This window comes from Lytechinus variegatus, chromosome 4 (genome assembly GCF_018143015.1).
Source record: "Lytechinus variegatus isolate NC3 chromosome 4, Lvar_3.0, whole genome shotgun sequence".
Classification (NCBI taxonomy): Eukaryota; Metazoa; Echinodermata; class Echinoidea; order Temnopleuroida; family Toxopneustidae; genus Lytechinus; species Lytechinus variegatus.
Window position 1 is genome coordinate 46,719,415 of NC_054743.1, and position 23,892 is coordinate 46,743,306.

At 36.8% G+C, this 23,892-nt stretch overlaps 3 protein-coding genes across 3 annotated transcripts; all 3 read right to left on the reverse strand.

Annotated features, from left to right (window-relative positions):
• Positions 1-2,833: 2,833 nt before the first annotated feature.
• On the reverse strand, positions 2,834-4,935 carry LOC121414184. The gene is made up of 2 exons (XM_041607258.1): positions 4,763-4,935; positions 2,834-3,730 (listed from the first exon to the last, which is right to left on the reverse strand). The coding sequence occupies exons 1-2, from the start codon at positions 4,825-4,827 to the stop codon at positions 3,469-3,471; spliced, it is 327 nt and encodes a 108-aa protein (XP_041463192.1). The 5' UTR covers positions 4,828-4,935; the 3' UTR covers positions 2,834-3,468.
• On the reverse strand, positions 4,770-23,892 carry LOC121414183. The gene is made up of 5 exons (XM_041607257.1): positions 23,650-23,892; positions 7,238-7,979; positions 5,854-5,985; positions 5,282-5,476; positions 4,770-4,935 (listed from the first exon to the last, which is right to left on the reverse strand). The coding sequence occupies exons 2-4, from the start codon at positions 7,916-7,918 to the stop codon at positions 5,294-5,296; spliced, it is 996 nt and encodes a 331-aa protein (XP_041463191.1). The 5' UTR covers positions 7,919-7,979; positions 23,650-23,892; the 3' UTR covers positions 4,770-4,935; positions 5,282-5,293.
• On the reverse strand, positions 13,441-15,029 carry LOC121413034 (proline-rich protein 36-like). The gene has a single exon (XM_041605797.1). The coding sequence runs from the start codon at positions 15,019-15,021 to the stop codon at positions 13,441-13,443; it is 1,581 nt and encodes a 526-aa protein (XP_041461731.1). The 5' UTR covers positions 15,022-15,029.

Below are 23,892 nucleotides of genomic sequence, written 5' to 3' on the forward strand. Positions count from 1 at the left end.
AAAATGAAAATTAGGCCATCAATGACAATTTGATTCTAAGTAAAATACCCCCCCCCCCTTAAAAAAATAACATAGATTTATATTATTATAGGCACAGCAATATAAATATGTACTCTGAAGCGAAAATGTAAATACAATATCATAAACACAGCACTTATCATATCCACCTATCTATTAAGATTATCTGCTACAGGAATAAACGGGTTGTGAATTGGGACTTGTTATTCAGGTTAATTAAGGTCTATGTCACACAATGCAAGGTAGAAGAAATTTAGTGTAGTAATTCGAAAGCTGATTTCATGTACCTATTAATGCGAAGCGGCCTGTTGTCTGATCCGTTCTATACTAATGCATGTTCTAAATGAAAATTTAATTGTGCAAGTAGCCATTTATAATGATAAAAGAAACCTGTCATATACATCCAATATACTGTGATAAGAAAATATCATGGAGCTTAATTTCAAGACGTTTGCATAGTAAATACGTAACATATAATAAATAATAATTCCTGAAGAGGTGTTAAACATAATTTGAAAGATTCTTATTCGGTTGGTAATGCCCAAACATCTGAAATAGTTTTGTTTTGAAAAGATTTGCGGGTATATTGAGGTATCATACGTAATTTAGTGCATTTCTGTATTTATGCTCATTCAATTTTCAATGAGCTCCAAAAATATCAACTATATTTTTTTTTTTAAATGTCAAAGGTTATGCACACTGACCATCATTGCTGGTAATATCGCAAAGTATTGCCCAAACTAGTCGCATATCTCCCAATAGAGACGAGAGGAAATAGGCTGCGATATTTGAGGCAAATTATAGTCAAAGTTACTTTAGTTTGCATTAATTCTCATTGTTTATACCTTATTTCGATTGATGTTGTACTTTAAATTTGACTATGTATTGTTTGATTTTGTTGTACTTTGTGAACGGAAAATGAATAAAATATGGAATCACCAAAAGTACTAAAAGTCCATTGATCATCAAACTCAGACTTCTACAGCATAATACAAGACGTTTCCTAAAATAATGACTGTTTCATTAGCTACGTAATTATTGTGTAATTCAGATTTAATATCTTATTGTCCATTTAGCCAATGTACTGACGGTCTATTTGTAATCAAAGTCACCATGTCCCTCCATTTGGTGTTGTTTACTTGAAATTATTCATAACTATGTAACCAGCTACACTTCGCTATTCCGAAGGTTCCTTCGTCCGAAAAAAGATTCGTTTCTTTTCTTTTTTTTCCGAAGTTCTGTTCATTATTCCGAAGGTTCTTGTTCCAAAGATTCGTTAATCCGAAAACGATTCTTCGTTATCCAAACGATTCTAGAGTCTGAAAATGAAGGATAGTTCATAGCGTTAATTGCTTATTAATATACTTAGTTTTGGATTTATCACGCCTTCGGGATAAATTTTTCGGACTAACGAACCTCCTCCATAAGAAAGTGAAAGTCTACTTTCTTTTGGTGTCGCAGGACCTCCGTAACAATGCCACAAAATGTATTATCATAGCGAAATTCTTAATTCTACTTCTATTTTATGTTACTTGAGTTTGTTGTTTACAGAAGTAAACAAAAAAAAAGATCAAAATAGAAAACTTCTTTTTGTTAGAAATGGTTTGATGAAAGGTAATTAATCAACAATTGTAGTTAATAATGCCCTATGTCATGACAGCTGCAAATATATTATCTATATACAATACACATTCAATTATTTTATTTAATAGACCATTTCGTAGTTACTTCATGGGCAATTTTGGTCAAATGACCTTTCATTTCTTTCATCATGATAGGCAGATTTCAAAGCAAGATATTACGTAAGCTTGCCTTACATACAGGATGAAGAAATTGAATAGACCAGGTGACTAGAATAGCACACCAATGAACACTTAATGACGGTATTTGTTGCATTCCTACTTTGAATGCATATACCTTTAGCATGTTGTACAATGTACTTGACAAACTGTGAAATACCAGTCGTTCGTGGAAGCATTGTTGTTTTTTGTGGATGTAAATGAAAACGACAATTCAAAAGAATATATGAATAATCAAGACATCAAAGTTGGTGCTTATCTCATTAGATTTTAAAGCACCATTACAAATGACCTTGTTCTGATCATGCGTAGAATCTTTTGATCATGCGCAGAAAGGAACTACGAACTGGCTTAATGACGTGTGCATACTAGTTATACATTCAAAGTGAAGTATAATACGCATGATTTTGTGATTTAATGCAGACTACAAAAAACATAAAAAAGATAATATTCATATAATCATTACTTTTACGAGTGTACGTCGAACAAGTGCCGTACATGTTTTCGCTCTGAATATCTAGCCTACAAAATTCCAAATTTTTCTCTTTCTGAAATTATGATTTGCGTTCAGTTGAAAGAGATTGCAAATGACTGAATCGTGATTAGTTGATAGTAGAAAAAACCTGAAGGCTTTGATCATGCAACAACGATTATGATTGGCCAATGTTACTACCTTTTCTTTCAAGATAAGGTATTCAGTTGTTGAATTCAGAGAATGGTCTTCAATGTCTTGTGCCCGGGTTGGTTTGTGGTCAGAGGCCAACGGTGAAGCAAGTGAATTGTTTGTAAAGCCATTTGCATTGTCTCTTAATCGTACGCGAGGTAGTTTGAGGAAAATTAAGAAGAAAAAAAATACCCAAAGATGGATTATGGTACATGTGCCCCCCCCCCCGAAAAAAATTTATTATAATAATAAATGAGAACAAAAAATAGCAAATTCAACATAAACTTTACCAGCAGTCGTTTCCCGTTGCTCATGGGTGTGTTGAATAAAATAGTGCTTTTTTGGGTGGTGGGGGGGGGGGGGTAAGCCAATAAGATACAAAGATTTCTATAGGTTTAGCAACATTTGAAAATCACTACATGTATTTGTTTCATGAAATGCTTCATTTCCCCGTAATTTTTCACTGACTGGTCTTCTGAACTAGTTGAAATCTTCGCATCCTATTGGCCGAGAGCGAATTAGTGAAAAAAAAATCTCTTACAAAAACTCCTCGTGAAAAGACCCCCGATGTCGACTTTACAAGTGCGCAGTTGATGACATCTCTGTTTGATGGGGACTCATACGCGTTTATGTCGAACTGCGACGGTCTATATAGCATGTCTCGGGAGACAATTAACAGGTAAACGAGAGACAAAAGTGACGTCTCCCTTAAAACAGAGACAAATGTATCTGTCATGTCTGATGACGACGTACGCTATCCAAATGTGGATATAGAGCCATCTCGCTTTCTTCCTTTCAATTTGCCAGCGTGCAAAGCAGTACGGGCTAACCATGCTAACGGCAATTTTCAAACACGCAATGCTCTTCTTTGATTGGCGTCTATCTAAAAGTCTCTGAAGCTGCATGTTCGTCATGTCCTCGACTTTGAAACGCGCCAGAATAAAAAAAAAGTCACTCTGACGGTCTAATGGCGGCTGGAATAATCATTTAAATGTTCTCTTTATTCTCTTTCAACCAGACGCGGATCTCGTCCGTCATCAGCCGTTCGGGGTGCTCCATTTGGTCCATAATATCGGAACCAATGTACGCCACTTGTTCGTTGCGGATGATGAACGCGCGATCGGGGAAGGCGTCAAAGCGAGACGTAAAGGTATTGTCCATGGTATCCACTACAACCCGCATTCGATTGGTGTCGGAAATGTCTTCGGTTAAACAGCAACTGTGAGTTTTGTCCAGTGCTACTAGATCTCTGAAAATTTATTTCATAAAAGAGAGAGAGAGTAATGGAAAAGTTAAATTAGTACATAGGTTAAATACATATTTTATCATTGAGGCCCCCGTTCCCTAAAATGTTTGATATCTTTCGGCATGTTCAGAAAAAGTGACAAACTGAGGCAATGCTTGTAGTTCAAACATTTTAGTTTGATAGGGGACCTCACCGTACTTTACTTTATTCTCATCTCATTTTTATTCTATATATTCATTTCTAACTTTTTTTAAAATTATTATTTTTAAATGATAATTAAGGTTTGCAGTACATCATAACATTTTCGTTTGTTTGAAAATGAAACGTTAAGAAATTGATCTCTGCTATCCCACTATTCTGGTACATCTTTACCGTTCTCGAGTCGGATTTGTTATACTTGAAGTGGGATTGGTAAGAAAGATGCATCTACAATCTATTTTTTTTCGTGTTTTCAACGACCATATCTACCTTCCGAAAGACAACTGATGGTGCAACAGCTTAAAACCGTTGCGTTTCTTTGCAACATAAATATTGTGATCGCAAACGATCAAACCTGCATAATATGTGAATGCCACCTTTTAGTCAGCGTATATACGTCGGCGTATAATAGTGTGACCAGCTTTGTGTATGTGTTTCTTTTTTCCTTAAACACCCGCACATCACGAATTCAATAAGGAATCAGTCGTGTTGTCATTCAGAAGCTATTCTTGAGAACAATAAATATGAGTAAAAGTCGCGCGTTGCTTTTCGGGCAATCACATTAAAAAATGAATAACGAAACGCCGTATAGCTGAAAACGACTTGGTCGCAACATGGACCTATCACAAACCGGCGGTGTATGATCGCTTAGTTTAAGCGATCATTTGAAGATCTTAAATGTAGATGAAATTCAAAAAAATATATATCTACACAACCTTGCGGAAGAACGGTTTGCTGGCGGAGGTAGGCACCGTGCTTCAACATGTTCAAATGATTCGAAATGAAATGAAATTTAAAAATCTTAGAAATTAAAAGAAAAATTAAATTGCTACTTACTTTGCCGCATTGATTCTATCATGGATAGAGGAATGTCTAGAATTCCTACTCATCTTACTTCCCATGCCAAATTCCCCTTTGGCATGAGCCTCCTCCAAGTAAACTACTAAGAACTCGGCCTGCGTTCGGTAACTCTCCAGCAAGTCAGAGAGAGCTCCACCTATTAAACAGGCCTGTAAATGCACGATGAAAAAAAATGACAAAACACAAACTGTTAAGTTAGTTGACAAGAACGTTATCGGTCTGTAACGAATAATAGGAAGATCCGTGAGAAGGATGGCAAACGTTCTTTTTTAGGACGTGGGCTCTTGTCTCATGGCAAATACTAATTTTTGGCTTGATTGAATGAAAGATTTCGGAGGGATAGGGTATAACTTGATAAGTTAAAGGCCCCAAGGTAGAAGGAAGTGCTTTTTGGAGCGCTTTGTCAGTGACTTTTCGCTGGTAAATATGCCTCTCATCCTATGAAATTAGAGTATTTCAGTAGATTATAACATTACAGTTCATAGAGGCACTTACCTGAAGCGGGGGTCAGGATGATGAGGCAGCAAAGACAACAAGGGGGAGGTTTTTGTTTAGATGAAGTTCGTTCAGCGTCACTGCCTCTTCGGAGCAAGTCCTCAGGATGATATTCGGAACTGCGTCTCCTTTTCTAACCATTAGCTCGGGTCGCTTTGAAAATATGGGACCAACGAATGCCATTTCCTTTAAGACCTGAAGTTGAAAGAAATTCAGGAAGGTAAATGAATGAAGTTGCAATGGGATGACTTGGATAAAGGTACATTTTTAAGCATGTTCAGGTTCAGAATCGTTGACTGGTCGGGAATTTGAAACTAGGGGTTGGTGGATCGAATTTCATGAAACAAATTTTGATTTTCATTGATACCCCCGTTTTCGACAAGTAAAAGGGCAATAAGTCCAGTGTCATCATTTTCCCCCACTCACTTGATAATATTTATTGCACTGTCACTCGCTGAACGACGAACTGTTATAGACTAACGAAAACTGGCATCTGATTGGCTGAAAGTGTCAGTGAAAATCCCTGACAAATGATCTCCATTAACAGTTCCCCTTGTGACAGAAAGACTTACCTCTGGATCGTCTTGGTAGCATATGAAGACCAATTGCACAACAGGAGGGAGTTTTCCTTGTTTGATCAGCTGCGTGAGGTGACCCATACCCAGGTCGTTTAAGAATTTGAATTCCATCTCCAGTTTACATTGCTGCATAAAACAAGAAAGAAAAAATGATACTAGAGGGTACCACAGGGGTACACATTCACGCCTCTAAAATCGATTTCGTTCACCCTACAATGGCGGAACGTCAATCGGCTGTAAATAACTGGGTTTTGGGTTGGATTTAAAGTCTAATATTCATTTGACATTGTAAAAGAAATTGAAAAAAAAACTAAACCAACAAACTAACAAGGCATAAGCGATTTTGTGTCTCACCCACAACAGAATTGTATTGAAACTTTATCGTGAAATGACTGGGATGGAATAACACTTAATGTTATGAGTCTGTTGACCTCAAAGTGAACTTTGACCTTACCATGTGACATCCGATCAGAATAACATGCAGGTCTCCTAGTACAGCTACAACCCAAATTTGCTGTACTAGTGATTTACAGTTGCATAGTTATGTGTCATATCATTGACCTCAACATTACTTTTGACTTACTATGTGACCTCTGCGCCATGATATACAGGTCTCCTAAGTCCATCTACAACTCAAGTTTGGGTGAAATGTGACTTACGGTTGCGGATTTATGTGTCATAAGAGAGTCTTGCAAATAAACTTTAACGTTGACCTGAAAATGACCTTTGACTTTACCATGTGACCTCCGACTGTAGCATAACATACAGGTCCCCTTATAGTACATTAAGTTTGGTTTAAAAAGCGATTTACGGTTGCAGAGTTATGTGTCATATTAGAGTCTTGCACGTAAACTTTAACATTTACCTGAAAATGACCTTTGACCTTACCATGTGAACTCCGAATGCAGCATAACATGCAGGTCCCCTAAGTATATCTACCATCCAATTTTGTATGAAAAGTTACTTATGGTTGCGGAGTTATGTGTCGTCAGGTTTCAGACGGACGGACATTTGGATCACTAAGTCTCGCCTTCAACTCTGTGGGCGAGACAAAAATCAGAGACGGTGAGTAATGGATTAACGCTGACTGAAAGAATGTAGCGTAAAGGATGGCAAAATATACATAAGAAATCTCAGTCAAAACTTGAAGGACTAGTACAGCAGCTTAGTCCTCGATTCAGGACCCGGGATTTCTACTTTTTTTGTCCGCTCCGAATTTAAACGCGGTTCCAGATTGGGGGAATTGACCTCGAGTCTCCTAAGCGCCCCCAAAGTTGGATTTCTGTATAAAGTTGGTCGAATCAATCGCCGATCTTTGTAAGACGGGTCCCGGGATATACGGTTTCCGTACCAGTGAATTCTTAATTCCGCGACTTACCATCATTTTGAACATCATGTTGCTGTCTGTCGAATCCAGTTTTTCATCGCAGAGGTCCTGTACTTCATCTGAATTGAACACTGTCTTCATATGCCTCACAATCCGAACAGCATTTTCTGTACTGCCCAGGAGCTTGGGGAACTTCGGCGGCATCTTCCCAATCACGGGGTGTGCACCGTTGGGCGGGGCCTTCCCATGGGGGTGTGTACCATTCGTTGGTAACCGTTTGTTGGATGTCGTGTTACCATTCAAAGGTGCCGGATGCAGGTTACCGTTCGTTGGCATCTTCCCGTCCACCACCGTCCCGTTTGGTTCTTGCCCATTGTTCATCGGAGGGCGCCCTCCCATCTTCTTCATCTTCTTCATCATCTCCATCTTCTCTACCATCATGGCCACTACGGTGGGGTCCATGAGGGGTACCTGTCTGTCCCATTCAAACTTGGTGTTCTCCCCGATTAACGGCTCGTTGTCCTTGTTGAAAATCACGTCGTGGCTGCCGCTTCCGTTCATACTGATCAACCCTTTCTCGATACCATTGGTGGACGGAGGATCCTTTGGTGTCTTCATGGAAGAGTTGTTATTAGTGATGTTGATTGGTTTCTCGAGGGGAGGGCGATTTTCAAGTCCCTGGGAGTTGACTGGCACGGATGCACCCATCGGTGAACTGCCACTGTTTCCCATTCTTGATGTTTAGTTTGACGTCACCTTACGTGCACTCTAGTCGTAGTGCTATCATCGTTAGCTGTAGATAAACAAACGGGAAACATGATTACTTTTAAAGGGATGCTCCGGGTTCAAAATAATAAGATATAAACAGACAAAGAAAAATCAGACAAACAAAACACTGAAAATTTGATCAAAATCTGATTAGGGAATAACACAGTTACTGACATTTTAAAGATTGGCATTATTCCGGTGAAATGGTTCGAGGCATGTCTTCATGAATATTCAATGAGCACATTGATGATGTCATAACCCCGCTTGTTCTATTATATATTATTATATGAAATTAAGTTTATTCAAAAAATTTCTACTGTAAAAGTGGATTGACAACTGATTAAGTGCATTAGATACTCATTGCATAAAGGAGACAAATCACTTACACATGTACAAAACTAAAAATAATTAGTTTTGCATGTAATAACATGAGAAAAAGGTAAGTGGGGATGTGACATCATCAGCTCATCTAATCAATATTAATGTTGACGTGCATATAACTTTATTCTAAAAAATAACTTCGTTATTTGTTACTCCGATTTTGATGAAATTTTCAGCTTTCTGCTTTGTGAATTTTTCAGCCCTGAGTACCCCCTTAAGTAGCGCATAAAAGGGTATAGACTGTGAGAAGCGTCGAGATAAAAACACGTAACTGTTATTCACGAACGAAAAGTTCATGTGCCTCTACAATCGAGAAAAATAATTAAAGGGGAATGAAACCTTTGGAACAAGTAGGCTTGTGTCGAAACAGAAAAATAAAAGAATAAGAAGAAAGTTTGAGAAAAATCGGAAAAATAACGAAAAAGTTAAGAGTATTCGAATATTGCCGTAACTAATGCTATCGAGATCCTCAATGCGACAAATATGTGTGATGTCACACGTGAACAACTTTCCCTTGGATGGACTATAAAATACCCTGAAAATGTCTCTTTTTGCTGTTTCTTGTGGTGATACAAACTCTCTATCCATGTTGCATTCTTTGAAAGTCTGTATTACATGCCCTCCTATAAAAAGAACACATGATCTATGGATAGATGTGATAAAAGAGGCAATTTAAGTGAAATATATACTAAAGTAATGGGGAGAGTTGTTCACAAGTGACATCACACATCTTTGTCGCATTGTCAATTGGAGGATCTCTATAACATTAGTGATTGCAATATTCAAATGCTCATAACTTTCTCATTATTTGTCCGATTTTTCTGAAACTTTTGTTGATCTGCTTCTTAGATTTTTCTGTTTTCACACAAGCTATCTTGATCCAAAGGTTTCATTCTCCTTTAATGACCGGAATGATAACAACATAAAATGGGAACATAGAGGTTCAAGTTTTATGAAATATGAATGGATGAATTGCGATCTTCATTCATTCAACAACGATGATCTCCATGTTTATGGTTTTATTATTTATCAATTTGCTGTAGAGTGAGCAATCACGTTGGAGTGATTGTTACAGATCCCGATGTCACGTGTACCTTACACATTTCATCTGTTTGAACTATTTACAATTCGATGTTTTGATCCTAAACAACACATTGAGTTCATCGCCCGGTTCAAACTGCCGATCTGCTAACTCGATCAGAAAGGACAGCCTTAAACACAGCCATAGCGTTTGATCCCAGGGCTAATTTTTTTTAACGCAATGTATAATGGTCAATTATTTTATACATACAATCTTATTTGACTCCCGGGGGGCGGTCAAATATATTTGTGCACACACGCGTGACCAAAAAAAAAACGCGTTTAAAGGGGTGTTTTTTTTTTTCAGTTTTGCGCGTGGACTCGTGTTTATGGGCCAAAATGTGTCAATAAAGCCCGCGAAAAACTTGTTTAGGTGGTATTTTTGCACACAGAGAAAACCTCGACTGCCCCCCCCCCCCCCGATATGACTATATGACTAAGACATTGTATTTAATCTCAGAGGCACTCAATTTTCTACAAGCTCTGCTTCTTTTTCAGTGTCTCATTTCTACATCATTTGTAATGAACCTGGTCATTTTTTTACCAAGTATCTAAGCTTTATTCTCAATTTACTTCATTTTTAGGCACGATTTTTATGTTTTTTATGTATTGTATTCTTTAACTGTTCTTTTGACACATGAAAAATAAAGACGCTTGAACTGAACCGATTTATTACATGGATCATTCAATCAATCGCAAACTGTGTGATCAATCGCAGAGCTTTGTGTTACAGGCCCCCGAATTTGGCTATATGGAGTTTTCGCGATCGTCAATCAGACATGTCATAGCTCCTTTTCTGAAGGGCCACACTCTTCCTGAAAAAATGGGGGATGAACCCGTTCCACTTTGTATCGTGTACAAATTTTATGAGAAAACGGAAGAGATCAGTGCCCTCTTAATCCTAAAGGGTTGGGCTATTTGAGATGTAGTGAGGACCGGGGAGGGGGGGGGGGGGTGCAACCCCGGCCCCTTATAATCTCGGCCGCCGTTCACGCTATTTCCTTATGTATTTCTTTGTTTTTATAATTTCTCATTTATTTTCTTGCTTTTTCATCATTCTATTTTCTTTTTTTTTCAATGCATGGCAATTATTACAGACCATTTAACAACCAAATTAAAACCTAAATTGATTGAGCAGAACAATTAGAATGAAAAATAATCACCCTTTTGTGAATTTAATCTCCCATAGACTTTGTACACAAGTATACAAACGAGCCATTTTCGGCATGACCGACATGGTGTAATAAAAAGTCGGGTGGCGGCGACGCTATACCCGTTCGTCGCAAAATTGCATGGTCTAAAAAATATTGCGCGAGGCGTCAAAAAAAAGGCATTAAATTTTGCGGCTCTATTTTTGTTGCGTTTCGGAAATATCGCGCGAGGTGTTAGGGGGGGGGGGCATCATGCCCCCAGTCCTTGTTAACATATTTTATGCAAAATGCTTAAGTAGGGTATGTTCGATTTAATTCAAACTAAGGTCTAATGGTGTGCTATAACTTGGGATGGCCAGTATGTTAATACTCGAACCTCTAAACAGGCTCGATTCATCAGCCGGTATCATTCTGATTCCGCATTCCAAAGTGTCTGGGAATGATAATCTAATCAGTGCTATTCGCCTCTGTTGCATTGGGATTAAAACAATACACTGCAAAAACTCCGGTGTTGATTTAACACCAGCCCGGAATCTATATATGTCCACGCCAGAGAAGTATTGAATAAACACCAGTTTAAAATCAAACCGATGCTGTTTTAATACTAACTTGTGTTGTATAAACACCTATCTGGTGTTAGACTAACACCCAAACCTGTGTTGTTTAACACTTCTCTGGTGTGGACATATATAGATTCCGGGCTGGTGTTAAATCAATACCAGAGTTTTTACAGTATATGAATATATTACAAACCTATTAACATTTTTTTTAATCCCATGTATTTCTATATCTAACATTGATGGCGCGAATGTTGAATATGGAAATAAATGAATCGATGTTGGATATGAAAATTAATGAAATGAAAATGCCAAAATGTTGTCAGGTTATAATGCAACAGAGGCGAATAACATTGGCATCCCATAATTTTCGCACAGACATAGCCATACTGCCGTTTCACACGGTAAAAAAAATCGTAATTTGAATGATGATTCCAGTGAAAAATAAGGCTAATGACGAATATTTAGCTCGTGTGAAACCAAACTAGAACATGATTAGAATCACGAACGCTAATCACAGTCACTATTATTTATAGCAATCATCATTACAATGACGATTCTAGATTCACGTGTGAAAAGGCCCTAAGTAAAACCGGACTTCAGAACAAATACCATATATTTAGAGTTGGCCCACCAGGGCTCTGTATCACAAAGGTTTGCAATCAATCGTTCGAGTCCAATGACCAATCAAGATCATCGTTGCATGCGTACTCTGTTTAAAATGATGACCGGGAACCAATCTGTGCAGTTCTTTCTTATTTGCAATTAATCGCAAACCTTTGTGTTATGGTGGGCACACAGCAAAAATTGTGGTGTTAACCGGTGTACATAAAGGATCACGCCAGTTATTTTACACCGGTGTTAAATTGGTGGTGTTAGTTTTACACCTATAGGTGTTGTAACACTCTATTTTCTGTCGATATTTATATATAATCCTTCGATGGCAATAAATAGAGTGTCACTTCGATATCACACGCATAACAGTAAACAAGACAGTTCACTCCAGTCATTTACAGTTAAAGATCGTAGTTTAATTAATATTAGAAAAATGATAAGTAAATATACATGTATAACATTCTGCAGTGATGATAATGGTTGGAACCTCACCCGAAGGTGGAGAGGTACCCTGGAGAAAGAACACTGAATTAGAAAAGGGTGGGCTTTTATAGAGTTGAATGGAATGTCATTAATGACCAACAGAGACCATACAAACAGCACATGTTACCACGGTGATTGACCATAGGAAATACATTTCACTTGGGAGGCATAAACATGACAAGGATAGATGTTTCTACCCTTGGGTTGTAAGGAATCAAGGCGTGTCTTACATCAAAATATGAAGGGAACATTTTAAAGGGATTTTAAGGTGAGGGTTGTAATATTGGCTCTTACATTAGATACCTCTTTCAAGAAGAAACGTCCTCGTTTCAAAATATATGAGGCTTGCTGAAAATGTCCCATGACATACCTATTAAAGTTTTATAATACATGCAGAAAATCTTAGAATCATTTTAAATGATGGTTCGAAGATATAGAACTGACTTTCATTATATTAAGTAAACACAGGTAACCAGTAAAACAAAATATAAACCTATCAGGATAACAAAATCACAAAATGTAATGAAAAAACATTAATCAATCAATGTAACTAAACTACAAAATGTAAAACAAAGCTATAACACAACAAAAATTACCAAACATCGAATTATAAACATGGAGCTATAACGGCTTACAGATAATAACAAAGTATTGAGTTACAGGTATATAGAGATTGCGTGGTAATAAAACTAAAAATAAATCCCCTTCAAGTATGCATGTTATAAAGTGGAACAATAAAAAAACATGTTGCATACATTACAATTTATCTACATGAAACACATAAAATCAGTTGTGGCTATATACACAACAGAACAGGTATTCAAAATGCACCTTTCATTGGAAATACGGAACCTTAAGAAAGTTAGAGAAATAATTATCTTGTGACAATTGAACGATAAAAAGTGTTCATAATTAAATCGAATAATTTAACTATTTGAACGATAATCATGACAAGAGAAGTCATTGAGTACAGAAAACAAAAAGATTCTGAGAGAAATTGTAGTGGATGTACATGTTGAGAAGATAGTTATCAAGACATTAAGATGGTGGCCAATCATCCAAATATCTTTGACCATAATCGTTGCTCCAATCCTGTAAAAACTGCATAGATTTAAACGAAATTGCATCATAAAACTAACTAGAATAAACATTTGTGCAGGATAAATCATGGTCTAAATCAATTCATTTTCATCATCCAGAAGTATCAATCATTTTTCAATCAATAACATGGGATAAGAGGGGGACCAGGACCATGAGGGAGTATGACAGGAGTAAACCCATGGTGGAGAGCAGAGGAGGGGAGTGGGTCAGTGGAAATGATGGAAGTGAGACGACAAAGTGAATCAAAGATGGAACTTGCTCGTGGCAAGAAGCTTGGAGTACCAAGTAGGGTATCATTGTCTTGAATGCAAGAATGGGTCGATTTAGATCCAATGAAATTAATCAAGGTGCTCCTCTCAACTTTATCCAATGATACAATTGGGAGATTGGGTGGACCAATATCAATCTTGGGAGTGGCATTAACCTGATCAAGAGGGAGAAACGAACCTAGATCATTGTCGAGAACAGTTAGCAAAGGTGCGACTGGAGGAGATGTGTTATCAGGGCTAGGCGGCGGAGGAGGGGGAGGCGGGGAAGGGGGTGGAGGTTGAGGAGAAGGAGGAGTAGCTTGTGGAGTAGGAGATGGTGGGAGGGAAAGAAGACTGTCGGAAGATATACAGGAATGGGAAAGGGACGGTTGGGTCAAACGTTGAGGTTCAAGTGAGGATGGGGTTGATAGGGCAGGGGTGAGGATAGGAGGGGCTAAAGGCTGGTCCAGGGGAGTGAGCCGAGGGGACACAGGTGTGTGGAGAGTTGGAGAACATGCATCCAAATCAGGTTTGTCATTTTCTGCATCAATGATAATGATGCAATGTGTTGGGGGAGGAAGAGGAGTAAGTGCAGGAGGAGAGGATGTAATGGGTGCACACTTAGTGTTAGGGAGGACCTCAGAAAGAGGGGGAGTCTCATCAGAATGACACGGGCCAGGAAGTTGAGAGAGAAGGGGTGTTTGAGAGGGGTTAGGAGAAAGGTATTGGGATGAGGTGTCGTCAGGGAGATGGTGAGATGGAGAGAGAGGAGCAGGAGAAGGAACTGAAGGAGAGGAGGTTTCAATATTCTGAGGGAAATAGACATCGTGATGGTAATATTGACCTGCATGATCTACATCATACAGGTATGCAGCAGATGTACATGGATGAGGGGGTGAAGTGGTTGGTGTGCTGGGACTTGTTCCGAGAACCGGAGGTCCGCAATCTCTGAAATACAAAGCTGGTATGTCCTCAATAGGATCATAATGATCTACCTCAGTGCGGGACAAGAAGGGAATCCTGACAGAGTCAATGAATAGGCATTGGGAAATGTTATCTGTGACTACATATTCATCTTCTAATCTAGAAAGAAAATCTGCGCCTAGGACAATGTTGGGCTTAAGATCATCCACAGCATGTAATGTACAGGATATATGATCCAGGTTCAAACCTAAACTAAGGGGGGTAGTTACAGTCCATTCTGAGTAAGTAGGCTGAGGGTTGGAGCGACAAGGGGGACATGGGTAGTACAAGGGCTCACCTTCCTCCAAATCTTTGAGACATGGTAATGTATCTAAAAGACTGTTGCTAATAAGGGAGCATGGGGAGGATGGGTCCAATGAAGCTGGGACAGGAGCTTGGTCTTTATCAACGAAATATACGCGGACATGTGGGACAGAGGGAAAAGATGAAGGGTGATAACTAAAATCATATTTGAACTTCCGATCCATTCATAATAAACCAACTCTAACCTGAAGATAGAATAAAATGAATATGCGCTAAACATAGATATCTAAGAAAAGATCTTAAACCTACAAAGCAAATTATATATTTTATGAAGAAAATGAATTAATGCATTAAAAATACAACAAAACAATGAAGGGCGATTGCCTAAAAAGGAGTAGAAAATAAATACATATATATTATATATAGATACTGTGAATCAACTCCAGTCCGCTTGCTCTGTATATTGCAAAGATCAATCGGCTAGTATAATCAAGACGACTTTGAGGTGGCCTCTATAACAGGAATTTACGTTCAGTCCGGCAGATAGCAGGAACAACAGGATAGTAAAGCCTAAAATGTGAAGAATTAAGAAGGTATACTATAAACTTATCGATCCAGAATTGCAGCAACCTGGTGATGAAGACTTCAATTGGATTGGTAGGCTCTGATTGAATTACAATGACGATGGTGATGATGAAGACGACGATGATGGCAATGACAGCGACGACTGAAATGTTGAGGCTGGTGGCAAAGAAGACGACAGCGAAGTTGATCAGCTATTCAACAAACAAACTCAGCAAAGTGTCCAAGTTAGATGAGCATATCGAAATCATCGATATGAGGTTGTATGTTGTTAATTCACGCAGGAACGGTTTGAAAACAAAAATCCGAGGGTGAGGTGTAAACCGTTTACCGCTGCCACCAATGTAACACTCTATTTTCTGTCGATATTTATATATAATCCTTCGATGGCAATAAATAGAGTGTCACTTCGATATCACACGCATAACAGTAAACAAGACAGTTCACTCCAGTCATTTACAGTTAAAGATCGTAGTTTAATTAATATTAGAAAAATGATAAGTAAATATACATGTATAACATTCTGCAGTGATGATAATGGTTGGAACCTCACCCGAAGGTGGAGAGGTACCCTGGAGAAAGAACACTGAATTAGAAAAGGGTGGGCTTTTATAGAGTTGAATGGAATGTCATTAATGACCAACAGAGACCATACAAACAGCACATGTTACCACGGTGATTGACCATAGGAAATACATTTCACTTGGGAGGCATAAACATGACAAGGATAGATGTTTCTACCCTTGGGTTGTAAGGAATCAAGGCGTGTCTTACATCAAAATATGAAGGGAACATTTTAAAGGGATTTTAAGTTGAGGGTTGTAATATTGGCTCTTACATTAGATACCTCTTTCAAGAAGAAACGTCCTCGTTTCAAAATATATGAGGCTTGCTGAAAATGTCCCATGACATACCTATTAAAGTTTTATAATACATGCAGAAAATCTTAGAATCATTTTAAATGATGGTTCGAAGATATAGAACTGACTTTCATTATATTAAGTAAACACAGGTAACCAGTAAAACAAAATATAAACCTATCAGGATAACAAAATCACAAAATGTAATGAAAAAACATTAATCAATCAATGTAACTAAACTACAAAATGTAAAACAAAGCTATAACACAACAAAAATTACCAAACATCGAATTATAAACATGGAGCTATAACGGCTTACAGATAATAACAAAGTATTGAGTTACAGGTATATAGAGATTGCGTGGTAATAAAACTAAAAATAAATCCCCTTCAAGTATGCATGTTATAAAGTGGAACAATAAAAAAACATGTTGCATACATTACAATTTATCTACATGAAACACATAAAATCAGTTGTGGCTATATACACAACAGAACAGGTATTCAAAATGCACCTTTCATTGGAAATACGGAACCTTAAGAAAGTTAGAGAAATAATTATCTTGTGACAATTGAACGATAAAAAGTGTTCATAATTAAATCGAATAATTTAACTATTTGAACGATAATCATGACAAGAGAAGTCATTGAGTACAGAAAACAAAAAGATTCTGAGAGAAATTGTAGTGGATGTACATGTTGAGAAGATAGTTATCAAGACATTAAGATGGTGGCCAATCATCCAAATATCTTTGACCATAATCGTTGCTCCAATCCTGTAAAAACTGCATAGATTTAAACGAAATTGCATCATAAAACTAACTAGAATAAACATTTGTGCAGGATAAATCATGGTCTAAATCAATTCATTTTCATCATCCATCATTATGAAACAAAAGGCCTCATTATAAGATCTAGAGCTAGGTGGTTAGAGGAAGGGGAGAAGAATTCTAAGTATTTTTGTAATTTAGAAAACAGATCTTGGCAGAAAAAAAATATAAGCAAACTTCAGGATTCTTCAGGCAACCTTATTACTGATCCACATGAAATATTAAAGGAAATTCAAAACTTTTATAGTAAACTCTATGCCAATCATGACCCTGCTATTGGAACCTCAGGTGAAAATTTTAACGAAGATATTTTTGGGAAAATAGAAATTAAAAAGTTGTCTGAGGATGATAGATCGCTTTTAGACAATCCCTTAACGAAGCAAGAACTATTTGATGTAATCAAGTCAATGAAAGCAAATAAAACTCCCGGACTTGACGGTCTTCCTGCTGAATTTTACGTGACTTTTTGGCCTGATATCTGTGATATGCTTTTAGATTCTTTTAATTTTTCTTTGCTTAATGGAGTGATGTCCATGTCCCAAAGAAATGGTGTTATTAGTCTCCTTCCGAAAAAGGATAGAGACCCTCTATTTATCAAGAATTATAGGCCCATTACCCTCTTAAGTGTTGATTATAAGATTTTAGCAAAATGTCTAGCTAATAGATTAAAACGTTGTATTTATTCTCTTATCCATTCTGACCAATCTGGATTTTTGAAGGGAAGAAATATAAGTGGTAATGTTCGCCTGATTTTAGATATTATTGAATACTGTGATTTTAAAGATATTCCTGGTTCAATTGTACTCTTGGATATTGAAAAGGCATTTGACAGTGTGTCCCACAGGTTTTTAATTCAAACATTACAACATTTTAATTTTGGGAATAATTTTATAAATTGGATCAAGACTCTGTATTCTTCGCGGCAGACTTATGTTTTAAATAATGGATTTTTAACAGACCGTATTTCTATGCAAAGAGGTATTTTTCAAGGATGCCCGATTTCACCATATTTATTTCTTCTTGTAATCGAGATAATGGCTCTTTCTATTCGCCAAAATGATCAAATCAAAGGAATTCCTGTTAACGGGCATGAAGTAAAGATTTCTCTTTTTGCAGATGATTCTGTTGTATTTTTGGACGGTTCTAATAATTCTTTTAATCACCTTTTTGATACTTTACATATATTTGGAGTGCATTCTGGATGTAGAATTAATTTATCTAAAACAGAAGCCATCTGGATTGGTTCTAAGCGGGGTTGCCAAGAATTTCCCCTTGCTAACCGGGGAATAACGTGGAAGACAAATACATTTAAATCTTTGGGAATTCATTTTTCACTTAATTTTGGTTCACTGTTTGATCTCAATTATAAGGTAAAGTTGAAAAGAATGGAACAGACTATTAACTGCTGGCAAATGAGGAATCTTTCTCTGATTGGTAGAATTTGTGTTATCAAGTCTCTTATTTTGCCTCAACTTTTATACCTTTTTTCTGTTCTTGGTATCAAAGTTCCTTCTAAATTTTATAAGGACTTGAATAAAATGTTTTTTAGATTTATTTGGAAAGGAGGCAAGGACAGGGTTAAAAGAAAACTGATGTGCAATGATTATAGCCAATGTGGCCTTCGAATGGTAGACCCTTATGCATTTGCCCTTGCTCAAAGGATGTATTGGGTGCAATATCTTCTTGATGACAGATACACTTCGACATGGAAATATATTGAGTTGTCCTTTTTGGAATCTTTTCATCAAGATTCAAATATTCTTTGGAAAGCGTATGCCCCTGAATGTGTTTTAAGATCTCTGGGATGTACACAACTTGCTGATTCTTTACGCACCTGGTATATATATCGAGAACAAGCCACTTTTGATATCTTTGATTGTAGTTTCTCTGACTTAGGGGAATGTCAATCATTATGGTTTAACAGATTGATTCGTTCTAAATCCAAACAATATTTTTATTATGGTACATGGTATGATAACAATGTTCACACGATATCAGATTTGCTTAATCCACCCCTCCCTGGCCATAAATTGTTTGAAGAACTTATCTTGGATTTTAATATACCTCGTTCTGACAGAAGAAAATTTAATTTTCTAATCCAAAATATCCCTAAAGACTGGCTTATTCCCAATCTTCAAAAAGCTGACGTCCATGACAATGATGATGTTCATCATATGTTAATTCTCAAATTGATAGGTATTAAAAAATTACCCAGCTACGCCTATAATATCTTGAGTGGCAAATCTAGCCCTGACGCACGTTATGAATATTGGAGCAGTATCTTACCCATTCCTGACAATATATCATGGGAGAAAATACATTGCAATAACTTCAAATGTTCGATAGACACTAAAATTCGTTCCTTTTATTTCAAAGTTTTTCACAAATGCATTGCTTTTAATGATTTTCTTTTCAAGATTAAAAGGAAAGATTCCCCTTTGTGTGAATTTTGCAACAAATTCCCTGAAACATCGGTTCATATATTTTGTGTTTGTGAAAAGGTTTTACCCCTGTGGCAAGATTTATTGACTATTTTAATACAGAAGTTTGATTCCGATTTTACTTTATCTAATTTCAGTAAAATGTTTGGTGATCCGGATGACAAGTTCATTTCCTACTTATTTTTATTGTTGAAGTACTTCATTTTCATTTGTAAATTCAGCAAAGTTGATCCAAACTTTGGAGCCTTCAGATCATTTGTTAAAAAGCAAAGGGAAATTGAATATTGTGTGGCCAAAAAAAGACATAAACTCACGGCTCATTTTAAGAAATGGAAGTTTGAATTATAATTTTTGTCATCTTTACATGTATCATTATATGTATCATGTTTACCCTGTATATATGCATACAAATACTTGCCATCAAAGTTGTATAAGTTATCATGTCTGTGCCATTGCATAAATCTTTCCGCTCTTTTTTTCTTTATTATTTATTTTTTTCTTATTTATTCTTTTTATTATTATATGTTTTTTTTTTTTTTTTTTTTTTTTTCTAATGATGTTATGATCACTTGTAAATATTTTAATTATGTTTGATTTGTTAGTTTTGTTTATTTTTGGTCAGTGTGGACCCAATAAAACATATAAATACAAAAAAAAAAAAAAAAAAAAAAAAAAGAAAAGGGTGGGCTTTTATAGAGTTGAATGGAATGTCATTAATGACCAACAGAGACCATACAAACAGCACATGTTACCACGGTGATTGACCATAGGAAATACATTTCACTTGGGAGGCATAAACATGACAAGGATAGATGTTTCTACCCTTGGGTTGTAAGGAATCAAGGCGTGTCTTACATCAAAATATGAAGGGAGCATTTTAAAGGGATTTTAAGTTGAGGGTTGTAATATTGGCTCTTACAGTGTTATTACAACACCTATGGTTGTTACATTTACACTCTTTAGTGTTATGTTCAATCTCTAGGGTGAAATTTGAACACCTCAGGGTGTGGTCCTCTATTAACACCAATTGGTGTCAGTTTTAACACCACAGTTTTTACAGGGCATGGTGGACGAAATAGGCCCAAATGTGAATCGGACGAAATGGTAGAGTACATGTAATTGATAACGAGACAGTGTTACCTTTATTTAGACGAACCGGTTGTAGACATAGTGGAATTATTCACTCCACAAAACAAAATGTTGAATCAACATTTGAAAGGTGGGACGAGTGACAACCTTGCACAATTGTTTTAACCAACCTTGCATAAAACTGATTCCAACACTTCAAGTGTTGGGTCAAACCATTGAAAGTTGTAAATGCGACATGTAGAAAAGGTTGATATTTCTCCGACTATTTAATTGTTGATTGAACCATTCATTTTTTTTTTGTTTTTAGAGTGTACCATCTGAAATGAGATCATACAGGCAGGAGAGCAATTTGTATGTTGACAAATTAATGGGCAAGGGTCCGAACTGAGGTATATTTATGCCAAATGAAACATGATTTTTCTAACCTTATCTGAATACAGTTAGGCCGACAGTACAGCGACACAAAATTAAACATTTAAAGGGGAATGAAAACTTTGTAACAAATATGTAGGCTTGTGTCGAAACAGAAAAATCAAAGAAACAGATCAACAAACGTTTGAGAAAAAATCAGACAATTAATGAGAAAGTTATGAGCATTTGAATATTGCAATCTCTAATGCTATGGGGATCCTCCTATTGGCAATGCAACAAGGATGTGTGATGTCACATGTGAACAACTTTCCCTTTGGACTATAAAATACCCCCAAACGTCTATTTTTGCTCTTTCTTAGGGTGATACAAACTCTTTATCCATGATGTATTCTTTTAAAATCTGCATTACATGCCCTCCTATAGTAAGAACACATGATCGACTGATAGATGTGATAAAAGAGGCAATTTAAGTGAATATAATTATACTAAACTAATGGGGAGAGTTGTTCACAAGTGACATCACACATCTTTGTCGCATTGCCAATGTGAGATCTCCATAACATTAGTGATGGCAATATTCAAATGCTCATAATTTTCTCATTATTTGTCTGATTTTTCTCAAACTTTCATTGATCCGTTTCTTTGATTTTTCCTGTTTTCACACAAGTTATCTTGTCCTAAATGTTTCATTCTCCTTTATAAATACATGAAACCATGGAGCTCCGCTAGTAGCTTCATGAACTTGAAGAACAAACTTTTCGGTTTCTGATAACGACACGTTACATGCTTCGACTGTATTTCCTTCATAAACATTACCGAGGGAATGTCAACATTGTCTCGGATACCTCGGTAAAGGACGTAAACATTATCGTGATTATGGGCACTGTCGCACTGGTGTAACTGACCCCAGTCCGATCAAAGCTCCCCTACATTATTTCCCATGACAAAACGATCGCTCGTTTCGGAGTCCGTTTTCCCTATGTGTCTGGGGGGCATTGTGGATTTCAGACTCTGATCCTGTCCAGGTAACAAAAGGTATTGACATGACAGACACGCTCGCGAATTTTCAATGCACTTTTTCTTCTTCTTCGAATGGAATACTGAAAAACACATTTTCTTACCCTGGATGTTTCTGTTTTTATTATTTATTTACACTCTTGGCATCGTGCCAAGTTTTCAGAAAACAGCAAAACACATTTTTCTTGAATTATACCATGGCTTTTTCATGATCGAACGTGATTTATACAAAAAACTGGAATACATTGGCAGCTCAAATATAGGTTACCTTGTAAGTATAATCCATGGAATGGAATTAATCAGAATGAAGTAAACAAGCAAAAGATAATTTGGAAATAAAAATGAATAATAATAATGATATTAATCACGGTAGTACTGATAGTCGAAATAGTGAATAAGTGTACTGAATTGGGGGTTAATATTAATGGTCCCCACAATACTCAGCCAGCTTATGAATAATTTTCTTCTTTTCTTCGGGGGGGGGGGGGGTCGATCTTGTTTCATTTATTGTTTCTGCTGGTGTTCACTATACAAATTAATAAAGAAAACACACAGTACATAACAAAATATTTAACAATATTGAAAAACAATATTGAACAAAATAAACCAATGAACAAAGTTGCAATTTCTACAACACAACGGGAGCTTTCAGGGGTTACTATCAGGCTAAACATAGCTTACTGCGGGGCAACTCCGGAAAACATCTTGCCAGCAATTTTGTTCATTGGAAAGTGGCAAATGAATGATACCCTTTTCATAAACCTATCCTCCAATTAGCCGCCTAGGAGTAATGCGGATAATTCAATAAATAAACGCATTGCCAAAAGGACGCGAGTACTGCGTTGTGATTTGAACCCCATACCTTGTAGTTCAAAGTCCTGGGACTTATCCACTGAATCAACACGAAATTGTCAGTCGGATGCGATCGATGCTCATGGTTATGAACTTTAGCTTGATCCCCAAATGCCTTTAATGCGAGACAACCAAACATCCGCACATAAATTCAATTAAAGAACACACACTTTATCTCACAATAATGGTACAATATAGTTGGTGATAAATAGGAAAATGAACCCTGAGAAATATGTGGATTGTGTCATTTAGAGATAAGACCACGTGTAGCAAAAACGTGAAACATTTTCCCGTAAACATAAAGAAACAAATGAACCGGTAATAGTTTCTATAAGAAATATTCACGTTTCGTGGGTTAAAAAATACATACTCAGACGAAGAATAATCGATCTATTTTTATCTCGTCTATTTCTTATCAACATCAATAAGAAAATGGAGTTGAACACACTTCATTTCCAAATACAGAGACATCTGAAAATAATTAGTTTGACGAATAAATTGGATTAGGTTGGGGAAAAACGCCAAATACCGCACAAACCAAAGGGGTATGGGGGGATACCCATTAATTTTCTTGTCATTTTTGGGAGGAACTGTCAGCGTGTACGAAACTGCTGACATTTAAACATTTAACCCTCCCCCCTCCAAAAAAAGGGGGGAACCTACCGTTTTACTACTAGATGCTATAAAAAAACATATAATTTTATCATTTTTGCAAGCATATACTAATATAAACATTAGATAATCGAGGTAACATTGCATTTTGAAATATTGAAATAATTTTGGAGGGAAAAACAGAAATTTCCTCTTACCTATATGTTCCAGAATTATGTAGAAGCTGTATTAACGACGTATCATCCAGCCAGGGAAGAGGAAAAACTGAGAAATGCAACCATGAAATCATACAAGCAATCGAAAAAAAGTTTAGAGAGTCCAGAGGACAGGATCGTCGATCAACGTGAGCTTTTCCCCCTCGTTTTGAGAATTAATGTCGCCGAGAAGAGCATTTACCCTGATATATACCCCCACGGAAGTGATCAAGCACCCTGCGCCCA